The sequence below is a fragment of the Pelophylax lessonae genome, assembly GCF_965119305.1.
Source record: "Pelophylax lessonae genome assembly, contig: HAP1_SCAFFOLD_1278, whole genome shotgun sequence".
Taxonomy (NCBI): Eukaryota; Metazoa; Chordata; class Amphibia; order Anura; family Ranidae; genus Pelophylax; species Pelophylax lessonae.
Genome location: NW_028119111.1, coordinates 2,528 through 19,796, shown reverse-complemented (window position 1 = coordinate 19,796; position 17,269 = coordinate 2,528). Strand labels below are relative to the sequence as shown.

The 17,269-nt window shown below is 42.5% G+C and overlaps 1 protein-coding gene across 1 annotated transcript; it reads right to left on the bottom strand.

Moving 5' to 3' along the window:
* Window positions 1–1,160: 1,160 nt before the first annotated feature.
* Window positions 1,161–16,914, bottom strand: LOC309544150 (ATP-dependent RNA helicase DDX1-like; the record flags this gene model as incomplete). Its single annotated transcript, XM_082276521.1, has 9 exons — window positions 1,161–1,349; window positions 3,348–3,437; window positions 3,564–3,662; window positions 4,441–4,501; window positions 6,622–6,760; window positions 10,726–10,840; window positions 12,294–12,370; window positions 12,458–12,530; window positions 16,838–16,914. Coding segments are annotated over 9 exons (920 nt in total), but the record flags the coding sequence as incomplete, so codon positions are not given.
* Between the last annotated feature and the right edge of the window lie 355 nt (window positions 16,915–17,269).

Below are 17,269 nucleotides of genomic sequence, written 5' to 3'. Positions count from 1 at the left end.
GTCACGGTATGTCACAGTCTGAGAGGAACATGAGAAATCATGGACTTATAAACTGCAAACATAGAATAAACTCATCACTATTTTATGCAAGTCAAGTCTGCATATTTTTATGCACATACAGTGTAAATGAGGCCTTTATTGATAAATTAAGAGTAGGAGAGAGACAGAATGAAAGAAGCAGTCAGAGAAAGAGACAGATAATGCAAGTGGGAGAGACAGACAGACATACATATATATAGGGTCTCGGGCTAGGACGGGGGTGGAGTGAGCAGAAGCCCTAGGGGTAAGTGGGGCATCAGGACACCAGTGCTGAGGGTTATAATTGCATAAACTGGTACTGATGCTGGGAGTTACTTTTTTGCGAAAACTGGCACAACGCTAGCAGTTATTATTGTAAAACTGGCACCAACACTAGGAGTTAATGCAAAACTGGCACCAGCACTGGATGTTATTATTACAAAAATGGCACCAACACTAGGAGTTATTATTGCAAAACTGGCACCAACGCTGAGGGTTATTTCAAAACTGGCATTACTGTTGGAGATTATTATTGTAAAACTGGCATTACTGCTGGGGGTTATTATTGCAAAACTGGCATTAGTGCTGGGGGTTATTATTGCAGAACTGGTACTAATGCAAAGGGTTAGTATTGCAAAACGGGAACCACCACTGCAGGCTATTGCAAAACTGGCACCACCCCTGAGGGTTATTATTGTGGAAACTGGCACCAATGCTGGGGGTTATTATTGCAGAAACTGGCACCGATGCTGAGGGTTATTATTGCAAAATTGGCACCAATGCAGGAGTTTGTTAACGAAAGTGCCCTCAATGCTGAAAAAATGAAGGATGGGGGGCTCAGTTCATCATTTTTGCCCTGGGCACCGGATAACCTTGTCCTGGCACTGGTCTGTCTCTGCTCATACAGTTCTTGTCCCTATGAATGCTTGACTACCAAGTTAGTCTCTGAGCTAGAGAGTAAAGCCAGAATCAGGATGGCAGCCCTGAAGTGTGCACAGATGAAATCAAGTCAGCAATGACAGATCCCATATTTCTATACGAACAGGCTTCTTTTATAAAACAAATTTATATAAAAACACCATTTTTTGTAATTTAAGTGTCTAAATAAATTATACACAGAACTCCAAGAACACTGCACCTACTCGTATATGTTTGCTGCCCAGTCGCTCCCACTGTTTATCCTTCTTCGGGTTGATCGGGACAACAACATGGTGAACGGTTTCAGGGACAGAATCTTCCCCTTTTAGATCCACCCAGGTAGGGAAATGCATGATTTTCTCAGACAGTTTCTTCACATCAAATGAATGCAGAGTGGCCGAACACACGATCACCTGAGCAGAACAAAAGTCAAATCATGAACACAGAGTTTACATTCCTGGCAGAAAAATGTACTTGGTCAGTATTCCTTTTTGTAGAGTTAGCAAAAGACATCTTTATTTTACTTGAAAATTCCTATTCAGATCTACCTCGTGTCTGCATAATGAAAATATACAGGACTCAAAACCACTGCAAATTTATTCATTGTATTATTCTCCACAGACTGGACAAGTCTGCATACATCTACTTGGGTGCATATGTGAATAAAGTCAATTTGGTATCTGCTAACCTATCTGCAGATCAGGCAGTGCTACCATGTGGTGCCAGTTATGTGTCTTCGAAACAAGCTCAGAATCAATTTTCAGTGAATGTCCAAGGTCAGGCTCTGAATAATGACAAGCCCACATCTTTTTTTAACCTCCGGAAGATTTACACCCCCCTTCCTGACCAGGCCATTTTTTTGCGATACGGCACTGTGATAATTTAACTACTGCATGGTCATGCGACACTGTACGCTAACAAAATGTATGTCTTTTTTTTTTTCCCCACAAATAGAGCCTTTTGGTGGTATTTGATCACCTCTTCTTTTGACATTTTTTTGCGTTACAAACAAAAAAAGACTGACAATTAAAAAAAAAAAAAAACTTTTTGCTATAAAAATTGAATTTTTTCATTAATTTAGGTCAATATGTATGCTGCTACATATTTTTGGTAAAAAAAAAAAAAAAAAAAAAGCGTAAATTGATTGGTTTTCGCAAAAGTTATAGCGTCTACAAACTATGGTATATATACTGGAATTTTTATTTACTTTTTTTACTAGCAATGGCCTCGATCAGCGACTTATAGCAGGACTGCGATATTGGGGCAGACAAATCGGACACTGACATTTTTTGGGAACCAGTGACACGAATACAGTGATCAGTGCTAAAAATATGCACGGTCACTGTACCAATGACATTGGCTGGGAAAGGGGTTAAACATCTAGGGCAATCAAAAGGTTAAATGTGTGCCTAACCAGTGTTTTAGTGTACTGTGGGAGATGCTTTTACTAAGGGATGTGATAGATTTTATTCCCTGCTGACATGACAGAGCTTTGCCTTGTTTACATAGTCCTGTCATCTGTCCTGTGTGTCTTCCTGGCGGCGGACATCCATTGGCCAGCACCCGCTGATCAGCATCTTCTGTGTATAATCACAGCGTGCGCCCCCTGCCCAGAAATGCCAGCAGCAGAGCCACCTTACATGTAAGTGATATGGTCGGCAAGCAGTTAAGCATGACAGTTTACTTTCACCGATCTGCCATAACATTATGACCACTGACAGGTAAAGTGAAAACATTGAGTAAGGATTTGAGCAACTCTGACAAGGGCCAAATTTATTACAGTTACTTATATACTGCAGTCCACTTACAGTTCGCTTTACACATATACATTGTACTTTCACATCAGTACCTGCCCTCAAGACGCTTACAATCTAAGGACCCTAACTCACATTCATACATACAGTTCATATACTAGAGCCAATTTAGACCGGATCCAATTAACCTGCCAGCATGTTTTTGGAGTGTGGGAGGAAACCCGCGCAGACACAGGGAGAATATGCAAACTCCAGGTAGGTAGTGCCGTAGTTGGGATTCGAACTGATGACCCTAGTGCTGCTAGGTGGAAACACTTAGCCACTGTGCTTAAAAAATGAATGCTGAATAACAGAAAGGTGTCAGAACACACAGTGCATCGCAGTTTGTTGTGTATAGTCAGGGTGCCTATGCTGAACCAAGGCTCCTACAATGGGCAAAGAGAGCATCAGAACTTGACCATGGAGCAATGGAAGAAGGTTGCCGGGTCCGATGAACCCAAGAATGGTTTGAGGAACATAACCGTGAGCTTGAGGTGCTGCTTAATGCCAGATACCACAGGGGTCTAGTGGAGTCTATGCTTTAATGGGTTATGATGAGTGGTCATAACGTTATGACTGACCAGTGTATATAGGAGATGTTTGGCCCTCACGTCTTACCTGCAGCCTTTTCCCATCTGAAGTGATCTGAGGGATTTGTTGATGAATTCTGTTGATGAAGTCTGAATAGCCCTGAGAGAGAAGGCCATCCTACAACATAGCATCAGAGAGATCAGAAAAGAGGAAACTAGACACCACTATAGAACAAGACATGTATCATTAGAGAGCACCAGGACATTAGAATAAACCCAGTGGGTAAAGAACATGACAACTTACAGCTTCATCGAGCACCAGAAATCGCACTTGTGACAGGTTCAGTTTTCCTGTTGAGATGAGGTCATCAATTCTGCCTGGAGTACCCACTACAATATCCACCTATTGGGAACACAAGTAAAGTTTGTATTAAAGTTCGACTTAAACCACATCATAAACAAACCTGGTTAATCCTGCGGTTTCCTATCTGCAACCCCCTCTCCCTCCAATTTAGCTAGGGATTTTGCAGCTGTGGTGGCAGCTCTGCACATGCTCAGTTTTCAGTGAGCTTCTGTGCTGAGCATTTCCTCCCTATCACATCTGAGCAGCCCATGTGACTATAGAGTCACACATGTGGGCGTATACACAGTGGTAAATGACAGCCCACTCCCTCCCTCCCCCTCAATGCCCACTAACCAGATGAACACAATAGGGGTGGGATATTACATGTAGATTGATGGAGGCTTTACCTCCCTCTTATTCTAAGACACAGGCCAGAGGGGCGTGACACAGCCTGTGACTGGCAGAAATCTGCCCACACCAGGTTATTTCCAAAAAATAATACATATTTGATTTTAAATATATATTTGTATGGCAATTTAAAACAGTTTACTGATATGAATTATTTATTTTTACTCTGTATCTCAAAGGATGTTTTTTATTTTGAACATGTGGCCAGCAGCAGAGCGCTAGAGGCTCCTTCTGCTTAGGTTTCCCTGCAGACAGGCTGGGAAAGATATGGGTCATGTGACAGCTGTATATCGATTCGGAAAACTGTATTTAGATGGGTTTTTTTTTATTAAAATAATTACAGTGCTATCACCCATATACAGAAATAGTGTGTGTTTAATATTACTTAATGAAAATACCACTCTAAAGAAGAAAAAATATATAAACTTACTCCACTCTCCAGCGATGCCAGCTGCTCCTTTGCTGCTACTCCACCAATAATCAGGAGCTCCCTACACAATAAAATATCATCATCATCTTTTTAATCAGGTGGTTTTAATAAACAGTATTCAGTCAATATAAAGAAAACAAGCTTTACCCATTCCCTCAAAGCTCCTTCATTGTCCCAAATCCCAGTACCAATACATACAATACAGATTAGATTTACAATTTTTTTTCACGCTTTTCTTAAAGCAGTATTAAACCCAATACCAAAACTGTAATACATTGCAGCTTACTGATCATTAGACTTGATGGTTTCATTCGTTTTCTTTTGTTAGGATTTTTTCCTCTGTTTTCCCCTGGCGATCTGGCCATTAACACACTTCCTGTATTAGAGCGCCCCACTCTGGATGAAGGAGCACAGGGGGCACCTTTGGACAGCTGCATTGTCAGTTAGGGGGGATGGGACTTTTCAATGTACTAGCAGATTTAAATACACCGAGGGTGTTTTCACACTAGCACTTTTGGTGCACACCTGGGATCGATTGACATCAGAATTTGGTTCTTTTTGATGATGTGAACACTGTCTTTGAACTCGGGTGCACAACCGCGAAGCGTACCCGAGTCCACTTAAAAAGGGTGGTCTGGGGTACGGTTCATGTGAACTCCAGTACGGTTTGCTTCTGATGAGAACGCCATTGTACCAAAGCAAGCAATTCTATCCATTTTGGCACCTTCTCATTTACAGCGGTTGCCAAGCAACATGAGTACGCGCCGGCTGCAGCTTAATGACACAAGTGTACCGCGGTTTGGATACAAAAATCAAATGTGAACACAGTCCATCGGGGGCAGGGGGAGGGGGGAGCAATCGAACTCGGGTTCGGACCAGGCAATCGCACCAAGTGTGAAAACACCCTAAGAAATTGAAGCCAAATTCTGTCTCACGCTGCAGTTACAGCAACAGTTTTTTTTTTTTCTTTTGGAACAAAGGTTTTGCATGAATAAATAACAGCTGATCATTGTAAGCTTCCCAGTCAGTGGTAAATGGTTTGTCTCAACACGTTATGGGCTACATTTGCAGGAGAGCTGCTAAAATACAACAGACTTACTGCCTGGATTAAGAGATGAAAATAAAGAAAAAAAAAAAAAAAAGAAAAACCACCACATCTAAGAATTGGAAAGCTGCAATATAGTAAAATGTTTGCATCTGGGTTTATTACCACTTTAAACAAATTCTAAATGAATGATAAATTCTGCAATAGGGTCCTGTCTAAACTAGTAAGCACAATTCACAAAAGTGTAAGGTGTTTTCATAAAAAGGAGAAAAAAAAAAAAAAAAATATATATATATATATATATATATATATATATATATATATATATATATATATATATATATATATATATATATATATATATATATGAGAGAGAGAGAGAGAGAGAGAGAGAGAGAGAGATATATATATATATATATATATATATATATATATATATAAAAAACACAACCAGTTTGTTCGGAGAATAAAGAGGGGGAGGGGCAAGAACATTCCAACCTCCACCAGAAACTTCATGCATACACATTTGGCACTTTTTTGGGGGGGGAGCTGGTACCTGGTTTGATAGGCATTTTCGACCCCTCCTTCTTCCCCCCGCTGCCTTGTGGGACACACACAGGTCCCAAAAGATAGCAGGACCACTCAGAAAGCGCAGCGCAGCTCGCGCATGCGCAGTAGGAAACTGGCTGTGAATCCCGAAGGCTTCACTGCCGGTTTCCCTTACTTACAATGCCGGCGCCTGCACAAAAAAACCTATTGACAAATCGGCTCAGTGTGCCAAAATCGCAGGATTCCTGGACAGGTAAGTGTCCTTATGTTAGAAGTCAGCAGCTAAAGTATTTGTAGCTGCTTACTTTAATGTTTATTTTTTCCAGACTGGAGCTCCTCTTTAAGCAGGCATGTTTCTGTGTGTGGGCTAATTTTACTTAAAAAAGATGCTATTAACAGTCGCTATTCACATTTTGAGATCTGGAGAAGTAGGAGCAATCAAACACTGTAGAAGTTTATAAGCCAGGAACAAAAATATATGCCCTGGTTAACACAATTAAGGGTCAAATGCCAAATTAGTGTGTAGCATGATTATTTATTTAGCTGAAAAGTGTAACCCCATTTAGAAGCCTGCTCATAGTGATCACCTCAGCTTTGGATTGTCCACATATTTCTTGAATTGCTTGACGTTATTCAGAGTCTGCTCTGCCAGCTCCCGGGATGGTTCAATAATGAGGGCTTTTGGTGCATTAGGCAGATTCTTTGCCTGGCTCACTTGGGCACTTCCTGAAATAAAAACACCACATAATAGCAGACATCAGTAAACATGGTGGAATAACATCAAACCTAGAAAATGGTAAATACAGGTGTAAAGGAAGGACCTAAAGGGCTGTACACATGGGCTGAATATTGGGTGGCATCGGCTGGTTCAGTAGAAATCGGCTGACCTTCGGTCATGTGAATGGCAGCCGGCTTCTGTCAAATGGGCATGACTGATAGAGATATGCCAACCGTCTCCCGGACTCAGCCAATGGCTGAGAGCACTGACCGGAGTATTCTGACAGGGGGCCGTCTCTGTCAGAACACAAATCGCTCAGTGGGGGAGATCGCTGTACTAACATCATAGTCAGTACAGCTGCTCTTCCTGAGCTCTTGTTTTTTTTTCGTTCAACCCCCTGGGTAAAAAAAAAAAAAAAAAAAAAGAGTGTGTACCAGGCTTAAAAGTGGATGTGAACTCTCAAATATACTCCGTGAACAGCCTTAGATGATACACAGAGATGAGACAAATCTCCCTACATTCATTTTACATGTATATCTGCTGTCTTCAGCTTTCTATACTCTTTAGAAAGTGCACATCGTGTTAGAAAGGTTTCTTCCTGTCTTAGTGTAGCACCCTCCTAGGTAGGTGCTAGGAAAACCATAAGGGAGGCCCTGTCTGCTCATCAGGGGAGGGGGCCTGATTGTTCAGCTAGGCTGTCATGTGTTTTCTAGGTGTGCCTGTTGAGCTTGGGGAGTCTCCCCACTATGTCCAATGAGGGATCTTATTGGACAGTGGAGGAAACCTGACCAATGGCACTCCAGGGCTTGTATCTATCCCAGAGGGCAGAATCTGCTGCAATGTATCCTGGGATGGGGTATAAATCTGAGGGGGACACATGACAGGGGCCTTTGGCGGGAAGCAGAGTCCCAGGAGGGGGGGAGGGGTGACCGCTGTCTCTCCTCCTGTCAGCGTGAGGAAAGTGTCCAGGGCAGTCGGCCTAGAGGACGGAAGGTTGAGCTGAACTGCAGAGAAGGATCCGGTGTGCTGTGGACCGAGTGGAGCTGCTGGGCCGAGGTTTCCAGGAAAGCAGTGTCGTGAGTACTGTAAACTGCCCAGGGGTCTGCCTAAGATAGGGGACCACTCCAGAAGGTCCGAGGTATCCGGGAGCCAGCTAACCAGAAGAGAAGGCTTAGGAAAGGGGGTACCAGTGTCTAAGCCCTGAAGATAAGTGTGTGAGAGAGGGTGCCGGTGCGGGCCCTGAAGCGTACAAGTGTTCAGCAGTGCTAAAGTAGCTACCTCAGCAAGGAGCGCCAAAAGGGAGCTTCAAAAAGGATTTTAAGTCACAAGGAGGTGATCAGAAGTCAGTTCAGTATTAACAGGCAGCAGGCCAGCGTTAACCGGCATTGACAGGCATCAAGCCAGCGCCAACAAGCATTTTTCAGTTGTCCCCAGTAAATTGTGCATAGTCGAGCCAAAGGAGTATCCCACTCATCCCTTCTCCTATCCAAGTTCTTAATAAACAAAAAAAACCAAAGATACAGGACTGGTCATTGTCTCAGTGCTCACACTTGGAGAACATGCTTAAATATGCTGTTGTTGTTAGCGGTAACCCAGGCGGACCCACATCCAGCACAATGGCTGGGAATTCTGCTACATTAGCATACACTGTATGTGAGCTGATTGGAGATAAAGCACTCACCACATAGGCAGAGGAAGGAAGACACTTGTAAAGTTATATTGTGAAAAGACAAGCTTTCTGCTCATCTGTCTCTATGTTACCTCCACGACACAAATTTCCAGCTGCTTTTATCTCCTGTGTCAGAGAACTTGTCAGAAGTTATCATGCTGATAACAGAGGAACAGAGCAGCAGAAAGACATGGGACTTAGGGCTTTGGAGAGAGATAAGTAAACACTACAGATATATGTGCCCAGGTCAGATTTCGTGAACAGGGCTTTACATTCACTTTAAGTCTTATAAAAAATGTACAATTCCGCAATGGTTTGCGGGGCACATATCTGGTCCATCCCCAAAGACGACAATCTAATGAGCCTACCAGCGTCACCTTAATTTGGATGGAAATCTACAAACCTACATGTAGGTCTTGGGCGAGGGGGGGGACCAAAATACACAGAGTAAACTAAGAAAACACAAGCAGAGCACAGTAGCTCAGAGCAATCGTATCTCTGAGAGGGGACTAACCCAGTCCTCCTCCTCCTCCTCCTCCGACAGGTGAGTGTGTGTTTATTAAAAGTCAGCAGCTACAGTTTTTGTAGCTGCGAACTTTAAATTTTCCCACAGGTCACTGAAGAACCGCTTTACTAGATCATATGATTTGATGTTTTTCAAATGTTTTTGATCCTTGATACTCCGTTCGCACTAGTGCAACTCCAAAGTCGCATGCTTTTTAATGCAACTTTGCACTCTGGAAAGTCACATTAAAGTTGTGCAGGAACCTTTTCTAAGTTGCACAGACTGGAACAGGAGTCCTTGAAATCAATGGGCTGCGACTTGTCATCCAACTTCAGGTGTCCAAAATCACAAGACAAGTCTCACTAATGTGAATGCCTTAGTCCAATTATGAATTTATCAATAAAGATGTCTTGGTTAAATGTGGATAATTATGAGATAATGCTGTGTACATATATTCTCTATAGATGCATGTGCTTCTCAAAAATTGGAACATATCTGGCATGCCAGGTGTCTGTAGCTGCAGAAATCTGGCCTAAGGCCTGGTTTACACCTATGCTGCTTGCGGTTTTTGCATTTTTCTGGTGCGTTTTACGTTTTTTCACGCATGTTTTTGACGCATTTTTAGGAGGTGTCTGTTGTCATGTGAGAGAAACCAGCAAGAATGTACCAGAAATTAGTTTGATACTTTTCTATTGAAGTCTAAGGAACCAAAAATATAATCCTTTGCAGGAAAAAAAAATGTCCCTGGCTTGTGAAAGTGATCAATAGGAAACCATGTTAAATGGCCTCCACTTATTTTCTGCAAAACTTGAAACGAACTGAAAAACGAACAGGTGTGAACCAGACCTTATACACGGTAAGGCCCCTTTCACACAGGCGGACCGTTCAGATCCGCCTGTCCGTTTTTTTGGCGGATCTGAACGGTCCCCCCATGCATTCCTATGGGGCATCGGATTTCAGCGGAGACATGTCCGCTGACATCCGACCCGATCCGTCAAATCTGGATGGATGGAAACCCTATTTTCCATCCATCCAGCGGATCGGATGGGATCGGGTGAGAACGGACTGACGGTCCGTTGACATCCGATCTCCCCCATAGAGATGCATGGGGAACTGTCAGCTGTGTCTCCGCACACAACGCGGAGACACAGCTGTCCTCCTGCTGCTCAGCGGGGGATCGGCGGCTCGATCCCCCGCTGAGAAAAACTGACTCCGTCCAACGGACGGAGTGTGTGAAAGGGGCCTTAGGGGTTGCTTTACTAAAACTGGAGAGTGCAAAATCAAGTGCAGCTGCGGGCGATAGCCAATCAGCTTCAAACTTCAGCATGTTCAATTAAACTTTAACAAAAAATCTAGAAGCCGATTGCTTTCTGTGCAGAGCTGCACCAGATTTTGCACTCTCTAGTTTAGGTAAATCCATCCCTTACTGTCATGCTCCATAGAAATCATGTGCTACAGGAAACCATTGCTTTATAGATACTAAATCAACCAAGTGATCGGAGCAATACATTTTTTTAATTGCAAAGCTACGCTTATAGCCGAGCTGCTACAGGCAGATAGAAACCAGACAAATTCATTCAGCTCTGTATTTAAGATATCAAAAGTACTTTTTATGAAAGCTGTGCAAGTACCTGAAATCTACCTTTACATTAGTCTTTTACAACCCATTGTGCAGCAGAGCTCAGACTAGTAGAGGAAGCAGCAGCACAACAGTTATGCCACAAAGCAATTGACTTTCATTTCCTAACCTAGAAAAGTGACAGACCGAATATGGAAAAAAAGCTGAATTTTATACATACCAGCATTCTGAGATTTGACTACGTGGCCATCTGGAGCTTTAGACAAAGCAACAAACCCGTCCTTAGGTGGGAATTTGAAGTCCTCATCTCCAAAATTAAATTTCAGCTCAGCATTCTGAAATAACCAAAAGGTTCCACATAAGCTAGGATATAATGTTGCATTAAAGAATTTATGTCACCCATCAACAATGGTAAAATAATTCTACTTAAAGTGTATGTCCAACCTAAACTCTTCTTCTCGGTTTTAGATAGAGTGGGGAAAAAATCTAGAACCCCTTCTTCAGTTTTATTGCTATCCAGGGATCCATTAGGCTAATTGTATCCTTCCAATTAGGCACTGGTATGGTTGAGAGAGGTTTTAGGCTACATTCACATGTAGGCGTTTTGGAGAGTTTTTCAGCTCTAAGGATCAGCTCAAAAAACGCCCAACAAGACAAATCCTGTTCATTTCAATGGCCTCTGTTCACATCTGAGCGTTCCGACGCCTTGAGCAAAACGCCCGATGCTCCAAAAAGTACACAAGCTTCTTTTTGGGCAGATTACAGGCGTTTTTGCCCCATAGACTTAATGCAAACACTGGAAAAGCCATATATAGCGTTTTACCTGTAAAGCGCTTGTAAAAACACCTATCAAAACGCCTGAAAAACACTTATAAAATAGCAACGCCTAGATGTGAATGTAGCCTGTGGATCGCTCTTCAGAGGGCACCACTAGTTAAACTAACCGTTTAAGAGATTTCTTCACAGTTCCTGTCCTGCTGTAAAAAAATGATACCAGACAGGAAGTAAGCAGAACTCTCCAACAGCAACAAAGACAAATAAAATGCTTTTATTTAGGAGACTTAGAGAAGGTTGTTTTTTTGTTATTTCAGTCTGCGTCCCTGTTGCAGATTTTTTCTTACTTCCTGTTTAGTAAAACCATTGTCAGTAGCCAGGAGAGAGTAAATCTCTCAAACCCCACTGGAGTTCTAATCCTTCCCCGCTCTACCCAAAACCACAAACACATTGGCTTGTCCTAAATTTTTAATGGACCAATACAAACTCATTCAAGTTGGTAACGGAAGCTATAAATGCCATCCATTATCTTTTTAGAATTCCATTACTTGCCACAGATGGATATCTTGTGTGCTACATCTGCTAATATTACACGTGGCTATCCCAAGCACACAACTTAGTCATTTTTAGTACTGTGGATGACTAACCAACAGTGGCACCATTAGAGTAAGTCTGCTTATTGCTCTATTCACACTTGTACGACTCCAAAGTCGTGCAACTTTGGATGGGTGCGACTTGGATGTGAATTGTTGTCCCTCTGCTGTGTGCGACCCAATGTTGTATTAACATTCAGGTAAGACCTTCATGCAGCTTTGGAGGGTTAAAATTGAAGTCTATGGCCCTCAAGTTGCATGAAAGTCGGACCAAAGTAGTGCATGAACTACTATGAAGTTGCTGCGACTTTAGGTCACACATATATGAATGGCTATCATTGGAAAACATTGGGTACGATTTGTCATGCAACTTTGATTTTCATGCATCAACAATGGAATGACTGGAAGACCTTGTGCTTACCTTCAGAACACATGACGCAAATATTGCTTGGTTCTTCAAGTGCGAGGGAATATCAAATGCATTTCCAAGGTCTTTGCCTAAACAGAAGTAAAAAAAAATAAAAAGATGAAATCCAAAAAGCTCCTAAAAACAGCAAATCCTAATAAAAAGATGAAATCACTCACCATTCTTGGAGAACTTTACACGACCACCATCTATGTCCACGTAGCAACCAATGGTATCATGCATTGTAAACTCCTAAAAATGAAAAGTAAAATTCAAAAAATGGACCACTTGCAGCAATTTGTTACACTAAGAACAATAACGTTGGGTACAAAATGTGAACTCAGCTGTAAGATCGTACGTGACAATAATTGTTTACATAGAATACTGCAATGCCCTTTACAAGATAAAATTAGTCTAATTTAATCTTAATTAATCTAAGTTTTAGCAAATATGGTATAATTGTGTTGAGGTCTGTTTGCATTAAAGTAAATATTCTAATAAACCCGGGGAGTGTCTGTGAAGGTTCTTCTTAATCTAGGTCATGGTATAGCTAGTAATAATTAGTCACATTCAGCCGGACTTGGTTTGTAATGTCTAAAGTGGTTCTAAAGTCAGAAGGTTTTTTATTTTTTTTACTTCTGGATGCAGCTTCCCCCCAGCCCCCCAATACTTACCTGAGCCCAATCCCGATCCAGGGATGTGCATGAGAGCAGCCGCTATCCCGAGTTCCTCTCTCTCTCAACAGCAGCGGAAGCTGCTGTCAATCACAGCTAGTAAGCCAATGAGGAGAGAGCGGGGAGTGGAGGGGGAGCAAGCCACGCCCCTATAGCAAATGGTTTGCTATTGGGGGCACTTGGCAGGGAGAACCAGGACCGCCAGCAGGAGGGAACCAAAAATTATCGGATGAGACAACCTTTAGAATTACTTTAAAACCCATCTTAGCTTTTCCAAGCCACCTACTCAGTTGAGGATATTGCTGAGGTCACTTGGAGATGCTACAAAACCTGGAGTGCTTGGAACCCAGCAGTGGACTCAGACCAACAGGGCATAATGGACTTCACCATGTGCTTTGTGTTCAGCGTAGACCTTTAAACCCATATACGAGATTTATTATACCAAATTTTATTCCATAAATGGATTATTAAAAAAAAAAAAAATAAATAAAAAAATAATGCTTACTTACTTATGCACTAGCCACTGTTGTCCCCTTTAAAAAGTAGTCCCCCAGTACCTCTCAGCACGTACAGGGAAGAGGCATTCTACTTGGTCAGCAGCGTCACATGGACGGCACTGATCAATCAGAATCTGTCTAGCCCGTCCCGACAGCACTGTGAGGAGAGAAAGCCAGGAGGATTTTAAATCCTCAACAAACAGCTAACGCATCATGTGCTTGGTCACTGTCGTTGTGGAGAATCCACTTGTCAGGCCAGAGTTTCTGTCTTTTCCTCCGAACAGATTCCTGGAACCTTTTCACAATTTCCAAGTAAAAATGTTGGTTGACCATTGTACCATGTTGTATGAGCTCGTAGTGAACACATTTGCATCCGTCCTTTGCGTTTTTGGCTGCCCACTGCTTTATTGTGGACATCTTCATGCCCCTTCCTAAACCACCTATGCTATTCAAAAAACACTTGATTTCTCCATTGAATGTTCACCATAAGCCTGTTGTAACAAAGCTAAAGTTTCACTCGCACTTTTGCCAGTTTTCATGCAAAATGTAATGTTAATCCAGACATAAAAACAAAAAAAAGTCCACTCTAAGGTCCGGTTGGTAAACACCTCCAATGATGCCAGCTGACAGCCAGGTTTCCCAGGAGCCGGCTTGGTCATCTGCGTGCTGCTGCTACTGCGCATGCGCCCATTCCAGCAGGCGCCACGCATAGTCAAAAGGACACGGGGATAGGCAAACACGTAGCGGTTGCCACAATGCATTTCAGAGGCGTGGCCTCCCTTGTCTAGTCACGCCCACCTTGCTCCCAGGGAATCTGGAAGTCAGCTGGCCTCATTGGAGGTGTTTACCACCCAGACCCCAGAGTGGCCATCGAGGAGGAACAGCAATTATATGGGGGGAGCTAGCCGTGCTGCTAACAGTCTCGGATCGTACTGCAGGCGTCCATGACTTTACCAATACATGCTGTTTACCCATCTGGACTTTGTAAGTGTTACTCTACTTCTTTCTATTAATAAAATTGGAGGTAATGCACTATAGTCCCCTCTTCTCTTTTTTGGCACGATCTCTTTGGCAATATCCCCATGCTTGGAAGCCTATAATTTGGAAGTTGATGGTTGATCCACTCCATTCCAGATTCCGCTTCATTCAGCTGACCGTTTGGACTCTTGGATAGCACAGTATATGTTTACATCTCTCTTTATTGTGGTAAGAGTCCCCTCCTATCACTGGGTGTCATCACATGTATATAAGCTTTTGAAGTCACTTATCTTGGATTGTCGTTTGGGAAGAGGTCACACCCACCTTTTCATCACTCCCTAATCCTCACAAAACTGGTCTTTTTTCATTTGAGAACTTTTTCCTGGATGTAAAGACTTTTGTTTTAGCTGCTGATTCCAGCAGACACTACATATGGACATTTTTGTTCTTTTTGTTTGTTATTAGCGCACTTTTGTAACTTATGATTCATATGGTACAACTTTCACAATTATAAAGACATGCCTTATTTTTATGGAACCATGTGAGTGCATTTGGTTATGGGTTTTAGCCACTTTTTAATGAACCGCATTACACTAGGGCAAGTTGCTCTCTCCTTTTGTGTTATAGACCCTCTGCCTTTTCCCAGTGGATGTAGTGGAGAGCAGCAGCACCACTATTGTTGGCTAACCGGATTGTGGGTGACTTTTACATCCACAAGCCAGGGCGCTTCATGGAGATTTGCACAAAGGCTATTTTTTTCCTTTTTTTGTATGTGGACTTGAACTGCAAGTTAAAACATGTCAGAACACGCTCCGGGGCAAATGGCCGTGTGACATCACCATAGCGCCACGCTGCGGGAATTACATGAATTACATTTTTACACCTCGTACACCGATTGGTGTGCTCTCAGCAATAAAACCTTTCAGCACTTAAAGCCTAGGTCTATTCACAAAGTGAATTGTTACCCAATACAAATAGGTCACATGCTGCCAGGAAACACTGTTGCTCTGATAGCCTAAATTTGTTGAGAAGGAGTGCATGTCCCCCAGAATGAGAAGAACTCCAATTTTCAAGGCCAAGAGTTATCTACTAAATATGCAGCCCTTAATCATTTCCTGCTAAATGTAATGTGTGGTTAGAGCTGCATAGATTGTTTGCCCAGTACCATGAACAGCAATAACCACGGTAGACTGGACTACTTGCTGCTAAGGAAGGTTCAGAATGTCAATCAGTGCATAGAGATAATCTGACTGTAAGAGATATAGAGCTTGGGTTTTATCTACCTAAGGTAAGCATATTGCTCTGTAGACATTAAGACAGAGACCAATGTGTCCCATATCAGCACTATTTAAATGACAGTAAATATAATAGTCTGTAAAGCAGGCATGTCCAACCTGCGGCCCGGGGGCCACATGCGGCCCACTGCCCCCTGACAATTTTTGATAGGGAGGAAGGAAGTCAGGTCGGGGGCACGGCCACAGCAGCTTCCAACTAACGGTAGGCAGAGGCTGCCTCAGAGGGGGGGGGGGGGGGGGGAGCATGTGCAGTGTTTCTGACTCCTACCACCATGACCACTTGAAATCACTGAGGTGGTCATGGTGGTTAGAGTGTTCCTTTATTATCATTTAGAAGAAGTAAACCTCTGTATACTGATTCAATTTCATTTGATCATCCTCTAGTTGTGTTAAATTAGTGCGGGGGCCACGGTGGCGTGGGAAGGGCGCGGCGGCATTTTTTTACTTATATACCCTAAATATAGTATACATTTTATATGCGGCCCGAGAAAATTTCTCTACACTCAATGTGGCCCAGAGAAGCCAAAAGGTTGGACACCCATGCTGTAAAGCTTTTACTTACAAAAGGTGACAAACAGACCTAGAAAAAAAATCCTAAATTTGGAAATCGCATATAAACAAGACTGCCCGCTGTTTTGTAACTTATGAAGAAAAAATTGGGGGAAGGGGAATATAAATGAAACGTAGTAAGGCTATCGGCATGGCTTGGAACATATAATAAAATAAATAATGTGTGAACACTTCTACAACATAGTAATGCAAAACAAAGAGCCGATGAAGTGCATACATATACATGTATGCACTTCATATAAAGTCCCAACTGTCCCTCTTTTTTACCCCTTTCCCCTATATTTAGGGACGCTGGGGCATCGGCTCTTTGTATTGCATTACTATGTTTTGGAAGTGTTCACACATTATTTTATTATATGTTACAAACCATACCGATAGCCTTACTACGTTTCATTTATATTCCCCTTCCCCCAATTTTTTCATGAATAGGGATGGAGGCACACAGCCTTAGTCAGGCGAAGCCTCATTTAAAGTCCCAACTTTTTTCTTTGTTTAACTTATGAAGAATATATGTCCCCCACTACAAAGAGAAAGAATGGAATTACCTCCCCATAATTATCAAACTGCTTGTTGTGAGACTTCTTTCCTGTTCCTCCAAACCCAAAGCCAAACTTGTCCGTTCCTAAAAAAAAAAAAAAAAAAAAAAAATCAATATTAGTTTTTTCTCTGAATGAAAAGAAATCTGAGCACCTAAAAGAGAAGAATGGGCTTTTCAAAAAAAATAAAATAAATAAAAACAATCCAACTTGCCTAGATGGGTGCAGCACCAATCCCAGCTGTATCTATCCCCCTCCACCTCTAAGAACGAGAGCTGAGAAAACAAACACTGCTCATCGCCTAAGCTCTCGGTCTTCAGCCAGCAGCGAGTGACCGTCCGTCTCCGGCTCTCTGCTCTACCACTTCAGCGCTCACTGGATCGCTGGGCTGTGGAGGGGGTTAAGTATGGACTGGCTCACACTCTCAGCGGATCGTTGGGA